Source organism: Phoca vitulina, unplaced genomic scaffold, assembly GCF_004348235.1.
Source record: "Phoca vitulina isolate PV1807 unplaced genomic scaffold, GSC_HSeal_1.0 scaffold90, whole genome shotgun sequence".
Lineage (NCBI taxonomy): Eukaryota > Metazoa > Chordata > Mammalia > Carnivora > Phocidae > Phoca > Phoca vitulina.
The window spans coordinates 750647-774100 of record NW_022589793.1 but is presented as its reverse complement, the minus strand read 5'-3'; the positions used below and the strand labels follow the sequence as shown (position 1 = coordinate 774100).

At 36.2% G+C, this 23454-nt stretch overlaps 1 protein-coding gene across 1 annotated transcript in view; it reads right to left on the bottom strand.

Moving 5' to 3' along the window:
* The window catches only part of LOC116626774 (ATP-binding cassette sub-family A member 3-like), a 199460-nt gene that overhangs the window by 87498 nt on the left and 88508 nt on the right, over positions 1 to 23454 (bottom strand). The window contains exons 22-24 of the mRNA XM_032396277.1: positions 22410 to 22588; positions 7127 to 7252; positions 6710 to 6904 (exon numbers count right to left, since the gene is read on the bottom strand). Coding sequence (XP_032252168.1) covers positions 6710 to 6904; positions 7127 to 7252; positions 22410 to 22588 — 500 coding nt within the window. The remainder of the gene's footprint in view (positions 1 to 6709; positions 6905 to 7126; positions 7253 to 22409; positions 22589 to 23454) is intronic.

The following is a 23454-nucleotide window of genomic DNA, read 5'->3' as shown; positions in this document are numbered from 1 at the left end:
CCTTCAAAAATAAGGAGAAAATAAGAAATTCCCCAACAAATAAAAGATGAGGGAGTTTATTACCATCAGATCTACCCTACAATAAATGCTAAAAACAATCCTTTACATTGAAATTAAAGGACACTAGACAGTAAATTAAAGCCATATAAAGAGATAAAGATCTCTGGTGAAGCTAAATACACTAGCTCATATGAAAACCAGAATTGTTATAATTTTGATTTATGATTCAACTATTTATTTTATACAATATTTAAAAGGTAAATGCATAAAATAATATTTAATGGTACACAAAGTATAAAGATGTATTTTGTGACAACAATGACAAAGTGTGGACATGGTATCAGAGGTGTATAGAAGTAGAGTTTTTTGTGTGATTGAATTTCAGTTGGTATCAATTCAAAAGAGATGGTTACAACTTTATGATGTTAGATGAAATCCCAATGGTAATCACAAAGAAAATATGTGTATAATATATACAAAAGGAAATGTAACAACAAAAAAATCAGCTAAATACAATATAAGGCAGTAATGGAGGAAATTAGGGGCAAAAAATGTAAATGAGAGATACAGAAAACAAGAAATGGCAAAAGTAAGTCCTTCTCTCTTAGTAACTACTTTATTTTTTTTTTTTAAAGATGTTATTTATTTATTTGAGAGAAAGAGAGAGCACAAGTAGTGGGGAGGAGCAGGAGAGGGAGAGGCAGACTCCCTGGTGAGCGGAGAGCCTAAAGCAGGGCTGGATCCCAGGACCCGGGATCATGACCGGAGCCAAAGGCAGACACTTAACCAATTGAGTCACCCAGCTGCCCCTCTATCAGTAATTACTTTAAATGTAAATAGATTTAATTCCCCAATCAAAAGGCATAGATTGGCAAAATGAATTTAAAAAAAAAACATGATCCAAATATCCACTATCTAGTCAGATTCGCTTATGTTTAAGGACACAAATAGGTTGAGAATAAAAGGACAGAAAAAAAATTTCATGCAAATAGTGCCCAAAAGAGTTGGGTGGCTGTACTATTATTAGAAAAAATAGACCCAGGGGCGCCTGGGTGGCTCAGTCGTTAAGCGTCTGCCTTCTGCTCAGGTCATGATCCCGGGGTCCTGGGATCAAGCCCCACATCGGGCTCCCTGCTCTGCGGGAAGCCTGCTTCTCCCTCTCCCACTCCCCCTGCTTGTGCTTCCTCTCTCGCTGTGTCTCTCTCTGTCAAATAAATAAAATCTTTAAAAAAAAAGAAAAAAAAAAAAGAAAAAATAGACCTGAAGTCAATAACTATGACAAGGACAAATACAGTATTATATATTGATGAAAGGATCAATTTACCATGAACATAGAACAGTTATATATGCACCAAATATCAGAGCTCCAAAGTATATGAAGAAAGCAATAATAGATTTGAAGGGAAAAGTAAACAGCTGAAAAATATCAGTTGGAGGCTTTAATACCCCACTTTTACTTATTTTCTTTAAATTTTATTATGGAAGTATAGTTGGCCTACTATATTATATTAGTTTCAGATGTACAACATAGTAATTCAATTCTATACATTATGCAATGCTCACCATGATAAGTGTAGTTACCATCTGTCACTAAACAATGTTATTATAATATTACTGACTATATCCCCTATGCTGTATTTATCATCCCCATGACTTATTTATTTTATAACTGGAAGTTTGTACCTCTTAATCCCCTTCACCTATTTTGTCTATCCCCCATCCCCTCCCTCTTGGAAACTCCCACTTTGTTCTCTGTATCTAGAGTCTGTTTCTGTTTTTGTTTGTTCATTTAAAAAAATTTTTTTTAAATTTTTATTTAAAAATATTTTTAATGTTCAATTAGCCAACATATAATAAATCATTAGTTTTTGATGTAGTGCCCAACGATTCATTAGTTGCATATAACACCCAGTGCTCATCAAAACACGTGCCTTCCTTAATACCCATCACCCTGTTAACCCCTCCCTCTGTAACCCTCAGTTTGTTTCCCGGAGCCCAGAGTTCTTCATGGTTTGTCTTCCTCTCTGATTTCTTCCCATTCAGTTTTCCCTCCCTTCCCCTGTGGTCCTCTGCACTATTCCTTATGTTCCATATATGAGTGAAACCATATGATAATTGTCTTTCTCTGCTTCACTTATTTGACTTAGTATAATCCCCTCCAGTTCCAGCCATGTCAATGTGAATGGTGGGTGTTCATCCTTTCTGATGGCTGAGTAATATTCCATTGTATATATGAACCACAGCTTCTTTATCCATTCATGTTTGAAGGACATCTTGGCTCCTTCCACAATTTCACTATTGTGGACATCGCTGCTATGAACATTGGGGTGCATGTGCCCCTTCTTTTCACTATGTCTGTATCTTTGGGGTAAATACCTAGTAGTGCAATTGCTGGGTTGTAGGGTAGCTCTATTCTTTATATCTTGAGGAACCTCCATACTGTTTTCCAGAGTGGCTGTACCACCTTGCATTCCCACCAACAGTGTAAGAGGGTTCACCTTTCTCCACATCCTTGCCAACACTTGCTGTTTCCTGTCTTGTTAACTTTTGCCATTCTAACTGGTGTAAGGTGGTATCTCATTGTGGTTTTGATTTGTATTTCCCTGACGGCTAGTTATGTTGAACATTTTTTTCCTGTGTCTGTTAGCCATTTGTATGTCTTCTTTTGAGAAGTGTCTGTTCATGTCTTCTGCCCATTTATTAACTGGATTATTGGTTTTTTGGGTGTTGAGTTTGAGAAGTTCTTTATAGATCTTGGATACCAGCCCTTTATCTGTTATGTCATTTGCAAATATCTTCTCCCATTCCGTGGGTTGCCTCTTAGTTTGTTGACTGTTTCCCTTTTTTGTGCAGAAACTTTTATCTTGATGAATTCCCAAAAGCTCATTTTTGCTTTTGTTTCCCTTGCTTTTAGAGACATGTCTTGAAAGAAGTCAAGTCGCTGTGGCCAATGTTGAAGAGGTTACTGCCTATATTCTCTTGTAGGATTTTGATGGATTCCTGTCTCACATTGAGGTCTTGCACCCGTTTTGAGGTATCTTATGGGTTTTTGTGCAATTGTAAATGGGATCAATTCCTTCATTTCTCTTTCTTCAGTCACATTGTTAGTGTATAGAAATACAGTTGATTTCTGTGCATTGATTTTTTTATCTTGCTACGTTGGTGAATTGCTGTATAAGTTCTACTAATTGGGGGCGGGGTGGAGTGTTTTGGGTTTTCCACATGGAGTATCATGCCATCTTTCAAGAGTGAGAGTTTGACTTTTTGCCAATTTGAATGCTATTTATTTATTTATTTATTTATTTATTTATTTATTTATCTGATTGCTGAAGCTAGGACTTCTAGTACTATGTTGAACAGCAGTGGTGAGAGTAGGCATCCCTGTCATGTTCCTGACCTTAAGGGAAAAGCTCTCAGTTTTTCCCCATTGAGAATGATATTCACTGTGGGCTATTCATAGATGGCTTTTATGACATTGAGGTATGTTCCCTCTATCCCTGTATTTTGAAGACTTTTAATCAAGAAACGATGCTGTATTTTGTCAAATGCTTTTTCTGCATCAATTGAAAGGATCATATGGTTCTTGTCTCTTCTTTATTAATGTGATCTATCACGTTTGATTGATTTGCAAATGTGGAACCACCATGGCATCACAGGAATAAGTCCCACCTGGTCATGGTGAATAATCTTTTTAACATAGTGTTGGATCCTATCTGCTAATATCTTGGTGAGAATTTTGGCATCCATGTTCATCAAGGATATTGCTCTGTAATTCTCCTTTTTGATGGGGTCTTTGTCTGGTTTGGGGACCAAGGTAATGCTGGCCTCATAGAAAGAGTTTGGAAATTTTCCTTCCATTTCTATTTTTTAGAACAGCTTCAGTATAATAGGTATGATTTCTTCTTTAAATATTTGGTAGAATTCCCCTGGGGAGCCATCTGGCCCTGGACTCTTGTTTTTTTGGGAGGTTTTTGATTACTGTTTGAATTTCCTTGCTGGCTATTGGTCTGTTCAGATTGTCTATTTCTTCCTGTTTCAGTCTTGGTAGTTTATCGGTGTCCGAGAATGCATCCATTTCTTCTAGTTTGCCTAGTTTGTTGGCCTATAGCTGCTGGTAATAAGTTCTAATAATTGCCTCTATTTCCTTGGTATTGGTCATGATTCCTCCCCTTTCACTCATATCTTTCAATAGTTAACTCTCAACGTGAACGGGCTGAATGCTCCCATCAAATGGCAGAGGGTTTCAGATTGGATAAAAAAGCAGGATCCATTCATACACTGTTTACAAGAGACTCATTTTGAACCTAAAGTCACCTCCAGACTGAAAGTGAGGGGATGGAGAACAATTTATCATGCCAATGGATCTCAAAAGAAAATTGGGGTAGCATTTCTCCTATCAGACATATTAGATTTTAAACCAAAGACTGTAGTAAGAGATGTAGAGGGACACTATATCATACTTAAAAGGTCTATCCAACAAGAAAATCTAACAGTTGTAAATCTCTCTGCCCCCAACATGGGAGCACCCAACTATTAACCAAAATAAAGAATCCTATTGATAATAATACATTAATAGTAGACTTCAACACTCCACACACAGCAATAGACAGATCATCTAAGCAGAATATCAACAAAGAAACAAGAGCTTTGAGGGACACATTGGACCAGATGGACTTTGTAGATACATACAGAACATTCCATCCTAAAACAACAGAATACTCATTCTTCTTGAGTGCACACGGAACTTTCTCCAGAATAGACAACATACTGGGTCACAAATCAGGTCTCAAACGATACCAAAAGACCGAGATTATCCCTGCATATATTCAGGCTACAATGCATTGAAACTGGAACTCAACCACAAGGAAAAATTTCAAAGGAACGCAAACACTTGGAGATTAAAAAGCATCCTGCTAAAGGATGAATGGGTCAATCAGGAAATTAAAGAGGAACTTGAACAGTTCATGCAAATCAAAGAAAATGAAAACACATTGGTTCAGAACCTATGGGATACTGCAAAGGTGGTCCTTACAAGGAAGTATATAGCCATCCAAGCCTCTCTCAAAAAATTAGAAAAATCCCAAATGACAAGCTAACCTTACATCTAAAGGATCTGGAGAAAGAGCAGCAAATAAAGCCTTGACCCAGCAGGAGAAGAGACATATTAAAGATTAAAGCAGAAATCGATGAAATAGAAACTAGAAGAACAGTAGAACAGATAAATGAAACTAGGATCTGGTTCTTTGAAAGAATTAATAAGATTGGTAAACCTCTGGCCAGACTTATCCAAAAGAAAAGAGAAAGGACCCAAATTAATAAAATCATTTGTTTCTTAGATTCCACATATAAGTAAAGTCACATGGTATTTGTCTTTCTCTGTCTGACTTATTTCACTTAGCATAATACCATCTAGATCTATCCATGTTGTTGCAAATGGCAAGGTATCAGTCTTTATTATGGCTAAGTGATAGTCCATTGTATATACCACTTCTTCTTTATCCCTTCACCTATCAACGGACACTTAGGTTGCTTCCATATCTTGGCTACTGTAAATAATTCTGCAATAAACATAGGGGTGCATATATTTTTTTGAATTAGTGTTTTTGTTTTCTTTGGGTAAATACGCAGTAGTGAAATTTCCAGATCGTATGATATTTCTATTTTTAATTTTTTGAGGAACCTCCATAGTGCCTGCTGGGAATTTTGGAATCTCTGACCCCAAGCACCATCTGGAAGAACCCATTCACCTCCTTTCATCATACAACGCTTCTTCCTCTATTTCAATTTTTTCCCTTCTAGTATAAATGTGGTCAAGTTGTTTAATGTATAAAATATCCCCTGTCTCATTCTCACAACTTTGGGTCAATTCTAATGTTTCCCTTTGCTTCAAAACTAACTTTCTTCAAAGTATAACCCAAATTCTTAGCTTCACCTCCGTTACTAGAATACTGTTCATCCTAGAGTATGCAGGCTCCCACAACCCCATCTTCCTGATGTCATAATGACAATGTGCCATGAACTAAAGAAGAAAGAAATGCACCATTTAGGCTCCCATTACTACCACTCAACTGACCATAGTACAATAGTTCTTGCTAACTGCATCAGTGAAGTTTTAGTTGCTAAATCCAATACACTCTATTCAGGCTTTACATTGCCTGAGATTTCCTGGAATCTGACACCACTGACCATTTTCTTCTTCTTGAATTTTTGTTCCCACTTAGCTTTCCCCAAGTTAATGCACTCTCCCACGGATGGCATGTGCACCCAACGGCTGACTGATTCAGGGATACAAAAGACAGCTACCTTGCCTTGATTTGGGACCATTCTGAAAGGCCATCATGTTCCAGAGCTCTAAGGTGTATGAAGACCTCAGTTACAAGTGAACTGCTCTTATAAGTGAACTACATCTTCTGCCCAGTCTTTCCTTCCTCACAGTACCTTGTCTGGCATATGTTAGATGTACTGTTGAGAGAACTTGACTTTTACTCTAGCAGTTTCAAAGAACACAAAAGATAATCTTGTCTTAGATTCTATTCTTGTTGTCTCTCTCTACTCAAAAATTTCTTTCTCCAGAATCTACTGAGGCGACAGTATCAATATCAATATCAATGTCTACCATGACTGCCGTCTATTATCTTCAACACCTGCCTGTTTCCTGTACCCCTAAGGCATCAAGCTTCTCATATCTTAGACTGTAATTGTGTCTTACCTTTTGGAGACTTTTAGTGATGCTAAAGTGCTCAATGAACACATCCCCAGACGTAACAGTTTCTTCTCCAGTCAAAATTTTGAAGGTAGTCGTTTTTCCAGCTCCATTGAATCCAAGCAATCCAAAGCACTCCCCCCTTTGGATTCTAACAGATATATTTTTCACAGCCAGAACGACTGGATACTTAAAATATATCTGAAAAAAATCCAGAAAACACTATTTAGTAAAGAGTCTTTGAAGACCAAATAAATACCTCAGACCCTAGGGACCATGACTTCAGACAGTTTCACAAGAACTCTCCTATTACACTGGAAAAATACACATAGATTCTGAAGAACCACAGTGTGCCCTGGACACCAGTGACATGCTCTTGGGGATAATTGAAGCCGGTGTATATTGGCCAGTGAATGAGGTTACCTTTGTGAGTTCCTTAATAAGCACTGTGGAATCCAGCAACTCCTGAGGCTGCCCCAGGATTCTCTGTCTTTCATTTTGTACCTCTTCATCATCAGATTCTCCAGATAGTTCTTTGGACACTTTTCCCTATATTTTCAAACAAGAATCATAAAAGTGAATGCTCTTTAGGTGTCTGGTCTAGAGTGGGTGGTTTCGTGAAAGCTAAACTGGGGGATAATCTCAAAGACATTAAAAAGGAAGATTTTAGTCATTCCATGAAGTATCTGAATATCACCTCAGCATCATGTACAACTTGACTAAGTTTTGACCAATAAATGGTTGATCAGAAGAATGATGGTGGAGTCAAGAGGAGAAGAAAAAGTCATTCAACATAGTAGAAAGAGTGTGAATTAACATGCTACAATGTGTACTTTAAATTTATTTATTTATTATTTATTTATTTAAGTTTTTATTTAAATTCCAGTTAGTTAACATACTGTGTAATATTAGTTTCAGGTGTACAAGGTAGTGATTCAATACTTCCATTCAACACCTGGTGCTCATCACAAGTGCACTCCTTAATCCCTACCACCTATTTCACCCATCCCCTCACCCACCTCCCCTCTGATAACCATCAGTTTGTTCTCTATAGCTCAGAGTCTGTTTCTTGGTTTGCCTCTTTCTCTCTCCCCCGCCCCTCGTTCATTCATTTTATGTTTTAAATTCCACATTTGAGGGAAATCATGCTATTTGTTTAAAAGACAGAATATAAAGCATTCATAGAAATGGATTTTATCACTTGGATCTTTAAGAAGGAAATCATCCCAGGAGGGTAGGGAAACTCTAAAAAACAGTCATGAATACTTAATAATAACTTTTTTTCAAGATCCATCAGGAATAGAAGCCAAGAAAATCAGCAAGGTTTAACTAGATTTTTCCTAAGAAACTCATTGGCCTATATTTTCAAGATAAATATTACAAGATAATAATGCTCTTTATTACTCTTGACTAGACCAAGTAGCTTCAGGAAACTGATCTCTAGATGGTAGAACAGAAATTTGGCATAATTTTGAAGACTGTTTTGTCCAATCAGTTCAGAACAGATTGATTTTTATTTCCACAAATTAAAAAATTAGGATTACATAGTGTGTTGTTTTTCCAGAATTGGACACCTCAGGAAAAACTACAGCCACAACTGAGATCAATCAAGTGTGACTTATTACAATTACAGTATGTTAAACACTGAAAGGCTAAAGAATAAACTTTCTTTTATAAAAGAAACTGTCTTTATTTGAAATAGTATAGGGAAATTCAAGCCTAAAGATCCTCTCAAAACAATGGAAGTTTTTGTGTAAAGCAATTAAGAAATGACTGGTAGCTTCATTAGAAATATAAATTAACCACAGCATAGCTATTTACTAGAAAGAACCAGGGAAAGAGACAGCTATGAAGAGCCCTCCTGGAATGAAACTAATCTTTAACACTGACCTTAAACTATTTCTGCAAAGAAGCTCAAATTGAATGGTTCCCTCAATGGAGCAATTTATATATTATGGCATTGATGAAAGAAATACAAAAATCAGCCAGCAGTTAGTGGAGCTGAACAGTTGGGTGTGGACATGGAAAGAGACAAAGACAGACCTTCAAACCACTGTCATTCCAGGGTTACTGCACCCATGCCCAGGTCTGCATCCTCTGAAGAACAATACCAGAGGCTTCACACTACGAGGAAAATAGACCTCACAGAAACATCCCAGCCAGTTACTTAAACAAACTAGCAAACAACAAAATTTCCTTGGGAAAGGGCAATACCCACAGAACCAATACATATTTTAAATATCTAGAGTTCAGCAAAAAAAAAAAAGAAAAAAAAAGATATAAAAGAAACAGGAAACTGTGTCCCATACACAGGAAAAAAAGCAAGCAATAGTAACTGCCTGTGATTAAGTGACCAGATGTTAGATTTAATAGACAAAGAGTTCAGAGTAGTCATTATAACTATTTTCAAAATAAAGGAAACCATGCTTGAAGGAATAAAGGGAGGTATGATGACAATGTTTTATCAAATAAAGATTACTAATAACAAGATAGAAATTATAAAAGAAATAATCCAATGGAAGTTCTGGAGTTGAAAAGTATAATAACTAAAATGAAAAACTCACTAGAAGCGTTCAATAACAAACTTGAACTGGCAGAAAAAAAGAATTAGAAAACTTAAATAGATACAAAGGGAGTGTGAAACCTGAAGAATGGAGAGACAAACAATCAAGAAAAATGAACAAAGCTTCAGAGAAATGTGGGATATCATTTAGTGCATCAATATATGTATAATGGGAATGTCAAATGGAAAAGAGAGAAGTATGCAGAAAAATATTTAAAGAAATAGCTGGAACTTCCCAAATTTCATGAAAAACATTAATCTACACATCCATAGCTTAGTGAATACCAAGTATGATAAACACAAATAGATCTGTACAGACAGAAAAAATGCTGAATGCCAAAGGCAAGGAGAAAATCTTGAAATAAGCGAGAGATAAACACTTATCACTTATAAGAGATTCCCAACAAGAGTAACACCTGACTTTTTACAAAAAACAATGGAGAGTGATATCAGCATGCTGGTGGATTAGGAGACCCCAGTGCTTGCTGGCCCCCTCCAAATCAATGATTTAACAAATACCACAGAGAAAATAACCCTTGGAGAGCTCTGGAGTACATTTAAAGAGGCTGCAGCAACCTGGTGGAGGAGAAAATCCAGGGATGGCCAAATAGAAAAGTAGAGGATGCATTTTACCCACATCAACCCATTCCTCAACTTAGCCCAGCTTGGTACCAAGAAGAATCTCTTCGTTCACAATCTCTCTTCTTGAGAGAAAAGTAGAACAAGAAGATCCCAGAAGCCATTGTCATTAAGGACACCAGCAGCCCTCACTGCTGCTAGAGACGCTAAAGCCTTTACTGCCAAAGACCCTTGCAGCCTTCAATAATGCTAAACTCAGCTGATAGAACAGCCCATAGTTTATTCTACTGTTCACCCCAACACCTTGAGCCAGAGATGCTGCTGTACTCCACTGAACCAGAGCCAGAGATGCCACACTCCACCCACCTGGTGCCTTCAGACCCACATGTAGGTAAAGGTCTTTCCCCACCTAAGCCAGTGTATAAAGTCTGGAAGAGGTGACTGTTCCTACAAATGCACAGACATATATACAAGGCTACAAGGAACACACAAAAAAATCAAGAAACAACAACAAAAAATTTTAAATACAAAACATGATACCACTAAAGAAACGCAATGAATTTCATGTAACTTATCCCAAAGAACTGTAGATTTTAAAATTACCTGAGAAAATAATTCAAGATAATTATTTTAAAGATTTTATTTATTTATTTATTTATTTAATTGACAGAGAGACAGAGAGAGAGACAGCGTGAGAGGGAACACAAGCAGGGGGAGTGGGAGAGGGAGAAGCAGGCTCTGGCCGAGCAGGGAGCCCGATGTGGGGCTCAATCCCAGGACCCTGGGATCATGACCTGAGCTGAAGGCAGTCGCTTAACCAACTGAGCCACCCAGGTGCCCCAAGATAATTATTTTAAAGAAGTTCAGTGAGCTATAAGAGAACACAAATAGACAATTTAATGAAATTAGGAAAACAATATATGAACAAAAGAAATTCAAAAGGAGATAAAATCGTAAGAAAGAGAACTAGTGAATTTAGTAAAGTTGCAGTTTACAAAATCAATGTACAAAAATCTGTTGCATTTCTGTACACTAATAATGATCTATCAGAAAGAGAAATTAAGAAAACAATCCCATTTACAACTGCATTAGAAAGAATAAAATACTTAGGAATAAATTTAATCATGTAGGTGAAATTCCTGTACACGGAGAACTACAAGACAATGAAAGAAAATTGAAAAGACACAAAGGAAAAGATATTCTGTGCGCACGGATTGGAAGAGTTTATATTGTTACAACCAAGAGGCTCAGCTAATCAATTAGTAGTGGAGATGCAAATGAATCATAAAAATACTGCTAATCCAAAAGAAGACATGAAGGGGTGCCTGGGTGGCTCAGTCGTTAAGCGTCTGCCTTTGGCTCAGGTCATGATCCCAGGGTCCTGGAATCGAGCCCCGCATCGGGCTCCCTGCTCTGCAGGAAGCCTTCTTCTCCCTCTCCCACTCCCCCCCGCTTGCGTTCCCTCTCTTGCTGTCTCTCTCTCTCTCTGTCAAATAAATAAATAAATAATCTTTAAAACAAAGTAAACTATGCTATCTATAAGAAACTCATTTCAAATATAATAATATACACAGGTTAAAGATCAAATGGTAAAAAAAGATACATCATGCAAAATGTATACATGAAAAAATTGGCAGAGTAACATCAGACAGAGTATATTATAGAACAAGGAATATCACCAGAGACTTTTTAAAAAAGCAATTACATAATGATAAAGGGTCAATTCATCAAGAGGATATAAAAATCCTAAGTGTATGTGCCCCTAATATTTTAGACTCTAAAATATTAGATAAGGCCAAAACCAAGAAATGAAAGAAAGAAAGAAAGAAAGAAAGAAAGAGAGAGAGAAAAAAGGAAAGAAGAAAGAGAAATAGGCAAATCCACTGCCATGCTTAGAGTCTTTAACACTAATCTCTTGACAGTTGGTACAACATGTTGATGAAAAAAACAGAATACAGAAAAATTGAACAACATTATTAAACAACTTTTTCTAGTTAACAGTTAAAGAACACTGTACCAATAGAAGCAGAATATGCATTTTTTCAGGTACACAAGGAACATTCGCCAAGATAGGGCATATATTTTGGGCCATGAAACAACTTCATAAATTTATGAAGACAGAAGAATATGTACTCCAGCAATAATAAGAAAATTAGAAATCAACAGCAGAACAATATCTATAAAATTCTGAAATATTTAGAAATTAAACAACACTCTTTACAAATAACTCATGCATCAAAAAAGGAATCATGAAAGATATTAGAATAGGTTTTGAAGAGAATGAAATGAAAACATGATATTTCAAAATCTGTGAGATGCAGCTAAAGCAGTGATTAGAGAGATTTATATCATTAAATATTTATATTAAAAAGAATAAAGTTTTGAAAAAAGAATAAAGTCTCAGTGGTCCAAACTTTTACCAGAAGAAACTAGAAATAAAAGTCAAATAATACAAGTAAATCCGTAATAAGCAGAAAGATATAATAATGACAAGAGTGAACTCAGTGTTACTGGAAATACAAATCATAGAAGAAAAAAATCAATGCAACCAAAAGTGGGTTATTTAAAATATCTACAACTTTAGTTTAACTGATCGGTAAAAAAATAAACAAATTACCAATATGAAGAATGAATAATGGGACATTACCACAGATACTCTGAACCTCAGAAGAATACTAAGTGAGTAAACCTAAGAGCTCCTTGCAAAGGGAAACTTCTGATATGAGGGAAATATTCTATATTTTGATTATGATGAGACTGTAATGGTTTCGCACCTATAAATATCTGTAAAAATTCAAAGATGGTAAAACTTAGATGACTAACTTTGAAATTAAAGAAATCACATCCCAAGAAAAAGAATATTGAAATACATACTATGATATATGTTGGTGAAGTTACCAAAACTTATGGGCAAAGGAGAAAAAAAACCCCAACATATTGCCATCCAGACAAGAAAAAAAATAAGTTCTGAAGAGATGAGGAGTTGGGAAGTTGCTGAGACTCTGACAGTCTGTGTAAGACACCCCAAGCTGGGATTCATCTTTACCACTTTTAATTTTATTAAAATTAAAGTAAAAAATTACCTCTTAGTTAAAACTTCTCAATTTTAAAATATGACTGGAATTATTCCTTTGTTTTCACCAACTCCTAAAGAGTGCCAAATGCTAACACAAGGTTAGGGCATGGGTCAAAATATAATCTTTTTTTTAAAAGACTTTATTTATTTAGTTTAGAGAGAGAGGGAGACTAGGAGGAGGAGCAAAGAGAGAGGGACAAGCAGACTCTGCACTGAGTGCAGAGCCCAACACGGGGCTCGATCCCACGACACTGGGACCATGACCTGAGCCATAATCAAGAGTTGGATGCTTAACTGACTGAGCCACCAAGGCGCCCCTAAAATATAATCTTATTGGTAAACAGAAATTGGAAAAAACACCCATGCTATTTAACTGCAACTCTAAGAATTATAAATGTTGTAAGAATTGAACCATGGGAGATCTGTACTCTGAAAACTATAAAACACTGATGAAAAAATTAAAGATGACACAAAAAAATGGAAAGACATTCTATGCTCATTAATTGGAAGGACAAATATTGTTAAACTGTCTATTGTACCCAAAGCAATCTACACATTTAATGCAATCCCTATCAAATTACCAACAGATTTTTTCAGAGAACTAGAACAAATAATCCCAATATTTGTATGTAACCACAAAGACTCTAAGTAGTCAAAAGAACCTTAAAAATGAAATGAAACAAGACAGGATATCACAATTCCAGACTTCAAGTTATATTACAAAGCTGTACTAATCAAAACAATATGGTACTGGAACAATAACAGACACATAGATCAATAGAACAGAACAGAACAGAAAACCCGGAAATAAAGCCACAGTTATATGGTCAATGAATCTTCAACAGAGGAGGAAAGAATATACAATGGGAAAAAGACAGTCTCTTCAACAAATGGTGTAGGGAAAACTGCAGAGCAAACATGCAAAAGAATGAAACTGGACCACTTTCTCATACCATACATAAAAATAAATATAAAATGGATTACAGATCTAAATGTGAGACCTGAAACCATAAAATTCCTGGAAGAGAACATAGGCAATAATTTCTTTGACATTGGCCACAGCAAGATTTTTCTAGATATGTCTCCTGAGACAAGAGAAATAAAAGTAAAAATGTTTTACTCTTGGGACTAAATCAAAACAAAAAGCTTCTGTACAGTGAAGGAAACAATCAACAAAACTAAAAGGCAACCTATGAAATGGGAGAAGATATTTGCAAATGACATATTCCATAAAGGGTTAGCATCCAAAATATATAAAGAACTTACACAACTCAACACCCCAAAAACAAATAATCCAATTACAAAATGAGCAGAAGACATGAACAGACATTTTTTGAAAGAAGACATCCAGATGGCCAACCGACACATGAAAAGATGCTCAACATCACTCATCATCAGGGAAATGCAAATCAAAACTACAATGAGATACCACCTCACACCTGTCAGGATGGCTAAAGTCAACAACACAAGAAACAACGAGTGTTGGTGAGGATGTGGAGAAAAAGGAATCCTGGTGCACTGTTGGTGGGAATGGAAACTGGTGCAGCCACTCTGGAAATCAGTATGGAGGTTCCTCAAAAAGTTAAAAATAGAACTACACTATATCCAGCAATTTCACTACTGGTATATAACCCCAAAATGCAAAAACACTAATTCAAAGGCATACATGCACCCCTATGTTTATAGCAGCATTATTACAATAGCCAAATTATGGAAGCAGCCCAAGTGTCCATTAATAGATGATTAATGGATAAAGAAGTGGTATAGGACAGAGCTTGGGAAGATGGTGGAGTAGGAGGAGCCTGAGCTCTCCCCATCCCATGTTTATAACTAGGTATCATCCACATCCAAGTAAATAAACAGGAGAGCAATCTGAAGATTGGCAGAACAAACTCCACAGCTAAATGTAGAGAAGAAGCTGCATCTGAAAGGTTACAAAGGTCAGAAAGGTAGAGGGAGGCTGCCCATATGAGGGAGGGAGCTATGCATGAGCAGAGAAACAGGCGCTTGCACCAGGGAGCTTAAACAAGGAAGACTAATCCCCATAATATTTGGCTTTAAAAACCAGAGGGGCTGAATTCCATGAGTTTTTAAAAGAGACAGATCTCTGCATACTGATTTCAGAGTGTGTTGGAGGACTTCTCTGAAAACAAGGGAGCCGGCACATTCCATTTTCCTCCCCCAGCCCCCAGCATAAACACAAAGCTATCTGCAGGAGGTGGTGCTGAACAGACATTTGCTACCTAATGGGCTGGCACTGCACGAAGCCCATGAGTTCTCCTGAGGACTCACCGACTCGGAGTCTGCTAGCCTTGGCTCTGGGCTCAGGGCAAATTTTGTTAACACGTGTGCCCCTACACAGCTGCCTGGTGCACAAGTGTGGCACTGCACTGTGCACATCCAACTTGGCACTGAGCTATACTCCCTGAGCCACCTTCATGAACTAGCCCCAACTGTGTCCAGCCATTGCTGGCTCAGCCTCCCCCACCAGCTGCCATGGTCTAGAGCCCTCAGCTGTCACAGTGCTTTAGGGGATCTGGTATAGGACTAGTAGCCCAGCTCAAATTTTGCTCACACCCCTGCCTCACTCCCACATTCGCTGGCAGGCACGCCCCCTTAGAGCTGGCCTGCCTGGATCCCACTAATACCTCAGAGAGTGAGCACAGCCCATAACAGGCAGTGAGTGCAGATGACTGCACTGAAATGATAAGTGACTCAGAGACAATAGCAGGGTAAAAGCAACACAAAGGATACTCTCCTAAAGTGTCAGGTTCTGCTGAGCAGGGGACATTGCACTGCAGGGCAGTACAGGACCTCTTCTTCATAAAGTCACTACTTTTAAGAGCAGAAGAAAGAGCTGACTGAGAAATTTATCCCCAATGAAAGAACGGGACAAGGCCGTGGCCTGAGATCTAAAAGAAACACATATAAGTAACATGCCTAATACAGAATTTAAAGCAGTGATCATAAGGATACTCACTGGACTTAAGAAAAGAGTGAAAGATATGAGTGAGACCCTTATCATAGAGATAAGAAATAACATAGCATAGATAAAGGGCTCAATAAACAAAATGAGAAGCATGCTTGATGGAATGAAAGGCAGGATGGAAGAAGCAGAGGAACGAATTAACGACCTAGAAGACAGAGTAATGGAAAGTAATCAAACTGAACAAAAGAGAGATAAAAGAATAATGCAAAATAAGAACAGACTTAGGGAACTCAGTGACTCCATCAAATGTAATAACATTCATATTATAGTAGTTCCAGAAGAAAAAGATAGGAGAGGGGGCAGAAAATTTATGTGAAGAAATAATAGTTAAAAATATCCCTATCTGAGGAAGGAAAAAGATATCCAGATGCAGGAGGCACAGAGAAGCAGACCCATAGCAAGACATACTATAATTAGATTGGCAAAATATAGTGAAAACAAAAAAATGTAAAATCAGGAAGAAAAAGGAAACCGTAACTTGCAAGGGAAAACCCACAAGGCTAGCACGAGATTTTTTTTTTTTTTTTTAAAGATTTTATTTATTTATTTGACAGAGAGAGACACAGTGTGAGAGGGAACACAAGCAGGGGGAGTGGGAGAGGGAGAAGCAGGCCTCCTGTGGAGCAGGGAGCCCCATGCAGTGCTCAATCCCAGGAACCTGGGATCATGACCTGAGCCAAAGGCAGACCCTTAATGACTGAGCTACCCAGGTGCCCCTAGCACGAGATTTTAAAGCAGAAACTTTGCAAGCCAGAAGGGAGTGGCATGATATATTCAAAGTGCTGATTGGGAAAAATCTGTAGCCAAGAATACTTCTATCCAGCAAGGTTATCATGCAGAATAGAAGGAGAGGTAAAGAGATTCCCAAACACACAAAAAAACTAAAGGAGTTTATGATCGCTAAACCAACCCTGCAAGAAATATTAAAGGGGACTTTAAAGAGTGGAAAGGAAAGACCGAAAATGACAGTATAAAGGTGGGAAACACAAAAGCAGTAAAAATTCAGTGTAGGAATTAATGAAATAAAAGGAAATGAAATATGGCACCACATATATATAATGTGGGGAGGAGAGGGGAAAATATGGGTTTAAACCTAAACAACCATAAACTTAATATAGACTGCTATATGCAGAGGAAGTTATGTAAAAACCTAACGGTAACCACAAATCAAAAACCACTAATAAACATGTAAAGAATGAAGAGAAATAACTCCAAATACATCACTAAAGAAAATCAGCAAAACACAAAAGAGAGAAAGACAAGAAAGGATCAGAAAAACTTCAGAAATAACCACAAAGCAAGTAATAAAATGGCAATAAATACATATCTTTCAAGAATTACTTTGAATGCAAATGGACTAAATGCTCCATTCAAAAAACACAGGGTGACAGAGTGGATAAAAAAAAAAAAAACAATACCCACCTATATGCTGCCTAAAACCAACACCACAGAAACACAATCATAAGAGAATATTATGAAAAACTGTATGCCAACAAACTGATAACCTAGAAGAAATAGATAAATTCCTAGAAACATAGAAACTAACAAAGCTGAAACAAGAAGAAATAGAAAACTTGAACAGGCTGATCGCCAGCAATGAAATTGGGGTCAGTAATCACAAACTCCCAACCAACCAAAGTCCAGGACCAGATGGCTTTACAGGCAAATTCTACCAAACATTTATTTATTTTTATTTATTTATTTGACAGAGAAGGAGAGAGATATAGTGAGAGCAGGAGCACAAGCAGGGGGAGTGAGAGAGGGAGAAGCAGGCTTCCCGCTGAGCAGGGAGCCCGATGTGGGGCTCGATCCCAGGACCCTGGGATCATGACCTGAGCCAAAGGCAGATGCTTAATGACCGAGCCACCCAGGTGCCCCTCTACCAAACATCTAAGAAGAGTTAACACCTATTCTTCTCAAACTTTTCCAGAAAATAGAAAAAGAAGAAAAAGTTCCAAGTTCATTTTATGAGACCAGCATTATGCTGATACCAAAACCAGATAAAGATGCCACTAAAAAAAGACACTACAGGCAAGGATGTCCACTCTCACCACTTTTATTCAACATAGTGCTGGAAGTCCTAGCTACAGCAATCAGACAACAAGAATCAATAAAAGGCATTCAAATTGGTTAGGAAGAAACTTTCACTATTTGCAGATGACATGATACTACATAGAAAACCCGAAAGACTCCACCAAAAAACTGCTAGAACTGATACATGAGTTAATAAAGTTGCAGGATACAAAATCAACCCACAGTTATATGGTCAATTAATCTTTGACAAAGCAGGAAAGAATATCGAATGGGAAAAGGACAGTCTCTTCAACAAATGGTGTTGGGAAAACTGGAAAGCAATATGCTAAAGAAAGAAACTGGGCCACTTTCTTTCACTGTACACACAAAAATAAATTTGAAATGGGTTAAAGACCTAAATGTGAGACCTGAAACCATTAAAATTCTAAAAGAGAACACAGTAGTGACCTCTTTGATATCAGCCATAGCAACTTGTCTCGAGATACGTTTTCTGAGGCAAGAGAAACAAAAGCAAAAATAAACTATTGGGACTACATCAAAATAAAAAGCTTCTGCATAGTGAAGGAAACAATCAAAACTAAAAGACAACCTACTGAATGGGAGAAGATTTTTGCAAATGACATATACAATAAAGGGTTAGTATCCAAAATATGTAAAGAACTTATACAACTCAACACCCAAAAAACAAATAATCCAATTACAAAATGGGCAGAAGACACTGAACAGACATTTTTCTGAAGAAGACATCCAGATGGCTAACAGACATGTGAAGAGATGCTCAACATCACTCATCATCAGGGAAATGCAAATCAAAACTACAATGAGATATCACCTCACACCTGTCAGAATGGCTAAAATCAACAGCACAAGAAACAACAGCTGTTGGCTCGCATGTGGAGAAAAAGGACCACTGTATGGTGGGAATGGAAACTGGCACAGCCACTGTGGAAAACAGTATGGAGGTTCCTCAAAATGCTAAAAATAGCAATTGCACTTTGGTTATTTGCCCAAAGAATACAAAAACATTGGTTCAAAGGGACACATGCACCACTGTGTTTATTGTAGCATTATTTACAATAGCCAAATTATAGAAATAGTCCAAATGTCCACTGAATGGATAAAGAAGAAGTGATATATATATATATATATATATATATATATATAGTGGAATATTAGTCATAAAAATGGAATCTTGCCATTTGAAACAATAGGGATGGAGCTAGAGAGAATAATGCTAGGTATAATAAGTCAGAGAAAGATAAATACCATATGATTTCACTCATATGTGGAATTTAAGAAACAAGACAAAGAAAAAAAGAGAAAGAGACAAACCAAGAAGCTGACTCTTAACTATAGAGAACAAACTGGTGGTTACCAGAAAGTAGGTGGATGGGGGGGATAAATGAAGTAGGTGAAGAGGATTAAGAGTACACTTATCATGATGAGCACTCAGTAAGGCATAGAATTTTTGAATCACTATACTGTATACCCGAAACTAATATAACACTATATGTTAACTATACTGGAATTAAAATTAAAAACTTAGTAAAAATAAGTAAGATATAAACATATGTACAGGAAAAATGCAGTAAAATGAACTGCTAGATATTCATTACTTTATCAAACACAGCAATATAATGAACAAGTATTAAAAAAAGAATAAAATTATGGGAAATGACAATGCCGTTCCCTGATCTATCCTAAGTAAACAACTGTGGCTTGATTTATGTTGGATGATACTCTTTTTAGTGGCATTATGCACAGCTGCTAGTACAGTTTGGAGTGGACAAGGAGAGCGATGCTCTGCTATAAGACTGAGGCTAGTAAGTCTGCTTCAGTTCTGCCTTCCAAATCTCATGTGTATTTCTTTCCTTACCAACTCTAAATCGGAATAATACAGGGAAGAAGATTCTGGCAAATAAGGTTCTGGCTTAGCCAAGTTGGCATCATGCCTTGGTACATCATAGTCAAACTGATGGAAACCAAAGATAATGATAAACTCAAAAACAGCCAAAGAAAAGCAATGCATTACATACAAGAGAAAACAATTTGACTGGTATCTTCTCATATGAATTAAAAGGAGCCAGAAGATAGTGAAAAGACATCGTAGAGTGCCAAGAAAAAACCCAACTATCAACCTAGGCTTCTAAAGAAAGCAAAAATACACTCCAAGAATGAAGGTAAATAAAGATATTCTCAGATAAAAGAAGACTAACATAGTTCTTCTCTAATTGTTAACTAAAGTAAGTCCTTAAGTAAGTTTTCAGTCTAAAGGAAAACCACAGCAGAAGGAAACATATATACAGGAAAGAATGAATAGCACCAGAGATGCTAAGTATCTAGGTAAATACAAAATGATTTTCCTGTTGGTTACTTTGAAGTACATAGTGTATTAAAGCAAAATATATTATTTTTCATGGTTAATAACATAATGTCATATATAGACGTAAGACATACGCCAACTACAGCATTAAAAGCAATGAGGGATAGAAATGGACGTTTACAGTTTCACATTTACTACATTTTACAATATTAACTATAAAGAGACTATGACAAATTAACTACATATTTTGTAAACCCTGCATTGACAACTAAAGATAAATATAGAAGTATTGCTAGAGTGAACTGAAAAATTAAAATGGAATTCCAATATGTTCAATTAACCCAAGTTAAGGCAGAAATGTGAAAAGAGTGATACAAAAAACTGAAAGGACAAACAGAAGATAACTAATATATGTGGGAGATGGAAATACAAATTTATCAATGAAGGACTAAATGCTCAAATTGAAAAGTCAGAGATTATCAGAATGGATACAAAGTCAGGACCCAATTTCATGCTGTTTACAGTGAGCCACTTTAAATGTAAAGACGGAAGTTTGAAAATAAATGTATATAAAATGGCATACCATGAGAAACTATGTACAAGAGTGAAGGTGCCACATTAATGTCACAGGAAATAGACTTTAAGACAAAGAATATTACCAGAGATATATGTCATTACCAGTGACACTCTATAATTCAGTTTATCAGAAAAACATATAATAGTTAATGTTTATTGGCTTAATGATTCAAAATATATTTTTAAAAATGACAAAATTAAAGGGAGAAATAAACAAACCTATAACTAGGATTGGAGATTTTACACTATTTTCTCAGCAATTGAAAGATAAATCTAACAAAAATATCAGTTAGAGACTGGATGATGTATGCAATCCTATCAACCATCATAACCTAATTGATATTTGTAGAACATTACAACTAACAGATACAAAATACACATTTATTTCACATGCACATGGCATATCACCAAGATAGATCATATGCTGAGCCATACAGCAATTATCAATTAATTTAAAAGGATTGACCATAGAGTATGTTTTTTGACCACAAAGGAATTAAAGTAGAAATCAGTAACAATTAATATATCTAGAAAGTTCCCAAATATTTTTAAATTTATTTACAGACCTTTAATTAATCCATACATCAAAAGAAGAAATCATACAGGAAATTTAAAAAATACTTAAACATTTGAATGATAATGAAAATAGAAGAAATCAAATTTTTTCAGGGTACAGCTAGAGGACTGTTTTGCTTTAAATGTTTATATTATTACAGAAGAAAGCCCTAAAACCTGTAGTTTCAATCTTTCCATAAAGAAGCTAGGAGGGAAGTAACCCAAAAGCAAGCAGCATGAAGAAAAAATTTTAAAGACCAAAAATATCAGTGAAAAAGGAAACAGTCAACAATAAAGGAAATTAGTAAACACAAAGTTTGGTTCTTTGAAATAATCAATAAAAACAAATATAGTTTTTTGTAGGTAAATTACCTCAATAGATTTTATTTAAGAAAATACATTTCTGGGGCACCTGGGTGGCTCAGTTAAGCAGCCACTCTTGGTTTCAGCTCAGGTCATGATCTCAGACTCCTGAGATGGAGCCAGCCCCTTGTTGGGCTTGTGCTCTGTGCTCAGCAGGGATTGTGCTTCAGGATTCTCTCTCTCTCTGCCCCCATCCCCCCAGCTCACTCTCTCTCCCTCCCTAAAATAAAGAAATAAATCTTTATTTAAAAAAAGAAAATATATTTCTGTGAACACAGATTTTTCTTTTACCAGTAACTGAGATAGTCATGTATAGATACATGATTTTTAGGCCTAATGTTCCATTTGCTTGGAGTTATTCTTTTTTTTTTTCCTTAAGATTTTATTTATTTATTTGAGAGACCGTGAGCAAGAGAGAGCATGAGCACAAGCCAGGGAGAGGCAGAGGGAGAGGGAGAGGGAGAGGGACAAACAGACTCTCTGCTAGCAGGAAGCCCGATAAGGGGCTTGATCCCAGGACTCTGAGATCACGACCTAAGCCAAGGCAGGGTCTTAACCAACTGAGCCACCCAGGCACCCCTCCCACCTTTTTTTTTTTTTCTTTTTTAAGATTTTGCTTGGAGTTAAGGCTCATGCTTAATTACTCACCTTCTTGAATGTCTTATAGATACCAAAGTAAATATATTGATTGAAAAATGTTCTTAGCTTCCACAAAGTAGTGTCCAAAAAGAAAATGAAGAGAAGGCAAATAAAGCCTGTGATACTCATTATAATCATGTACTTTCCAATCATTTTCTCTTCCAGAGAATAAACATTCCTTGCGGTATCTGAGAATGACAGAGAGAGAGAGAGAGAGAAAGGGAGATAGAGAGAGATCTTAATAGAGAACACTGACACCATGAATAAGGACTAAGAAAACAATAAATAAGAAATATAGGATGAAATGAAATATTAGGCTAAACTGAGACAAGTAAACTATTTGGAATGTGAAAAGTGATTATCCCGCTACACAAGTATCTTTTCGACAATGAATTTTGAAGACTAATTTCATGAATATAATATACACTAATCAAGTAAGCATATGAATATTAATATATTTACTGAATATTAATATATTTACCTATTAATTATTGCATGCCATGAAAAATATGCCCCAAATCCTTTCAGAAGTGTGAAATCTTAAATTGATAATTAGAAGAAAGTATTAAAGTGCAAATACTCTTACAAAAAATAACACTTTCCTTTAAAAAGGTAAAATGACCATTAGTGATACTTCTTGAGCTTTCTTGAGAAGAAAGTTGAATAAAAAGTATAGAATTTCTCTTATAAGAAAATTATATACTCTCCTTCCTTTTAAAAAAAGTTTATCTTTTAGAATGGTTTTAGATTTACAGAAAAATTACAAAGACAGTATGGAGAATTCCATATACTCTCCACATGCTTTCCCTAATTATTAACAACATACATTAGTATGGTACATGTTACAATAATGAATAAATATTACCACTAACAAATATCAAATATTACCCTTAACTAAAGTTCCTGATTTATTTATTTATTTATTTATTTTTAAAGTTCCTGATTTATTCAGGTTTCCTTTTTTTTCAATGTAGTTTTTTTTTTTCTTTCTTTCTCTTTCTTTCTTTCTTTCTTTCTTTCTTTCTTTCTTTCTTTCTTTCTTTCTTTCTTTCTT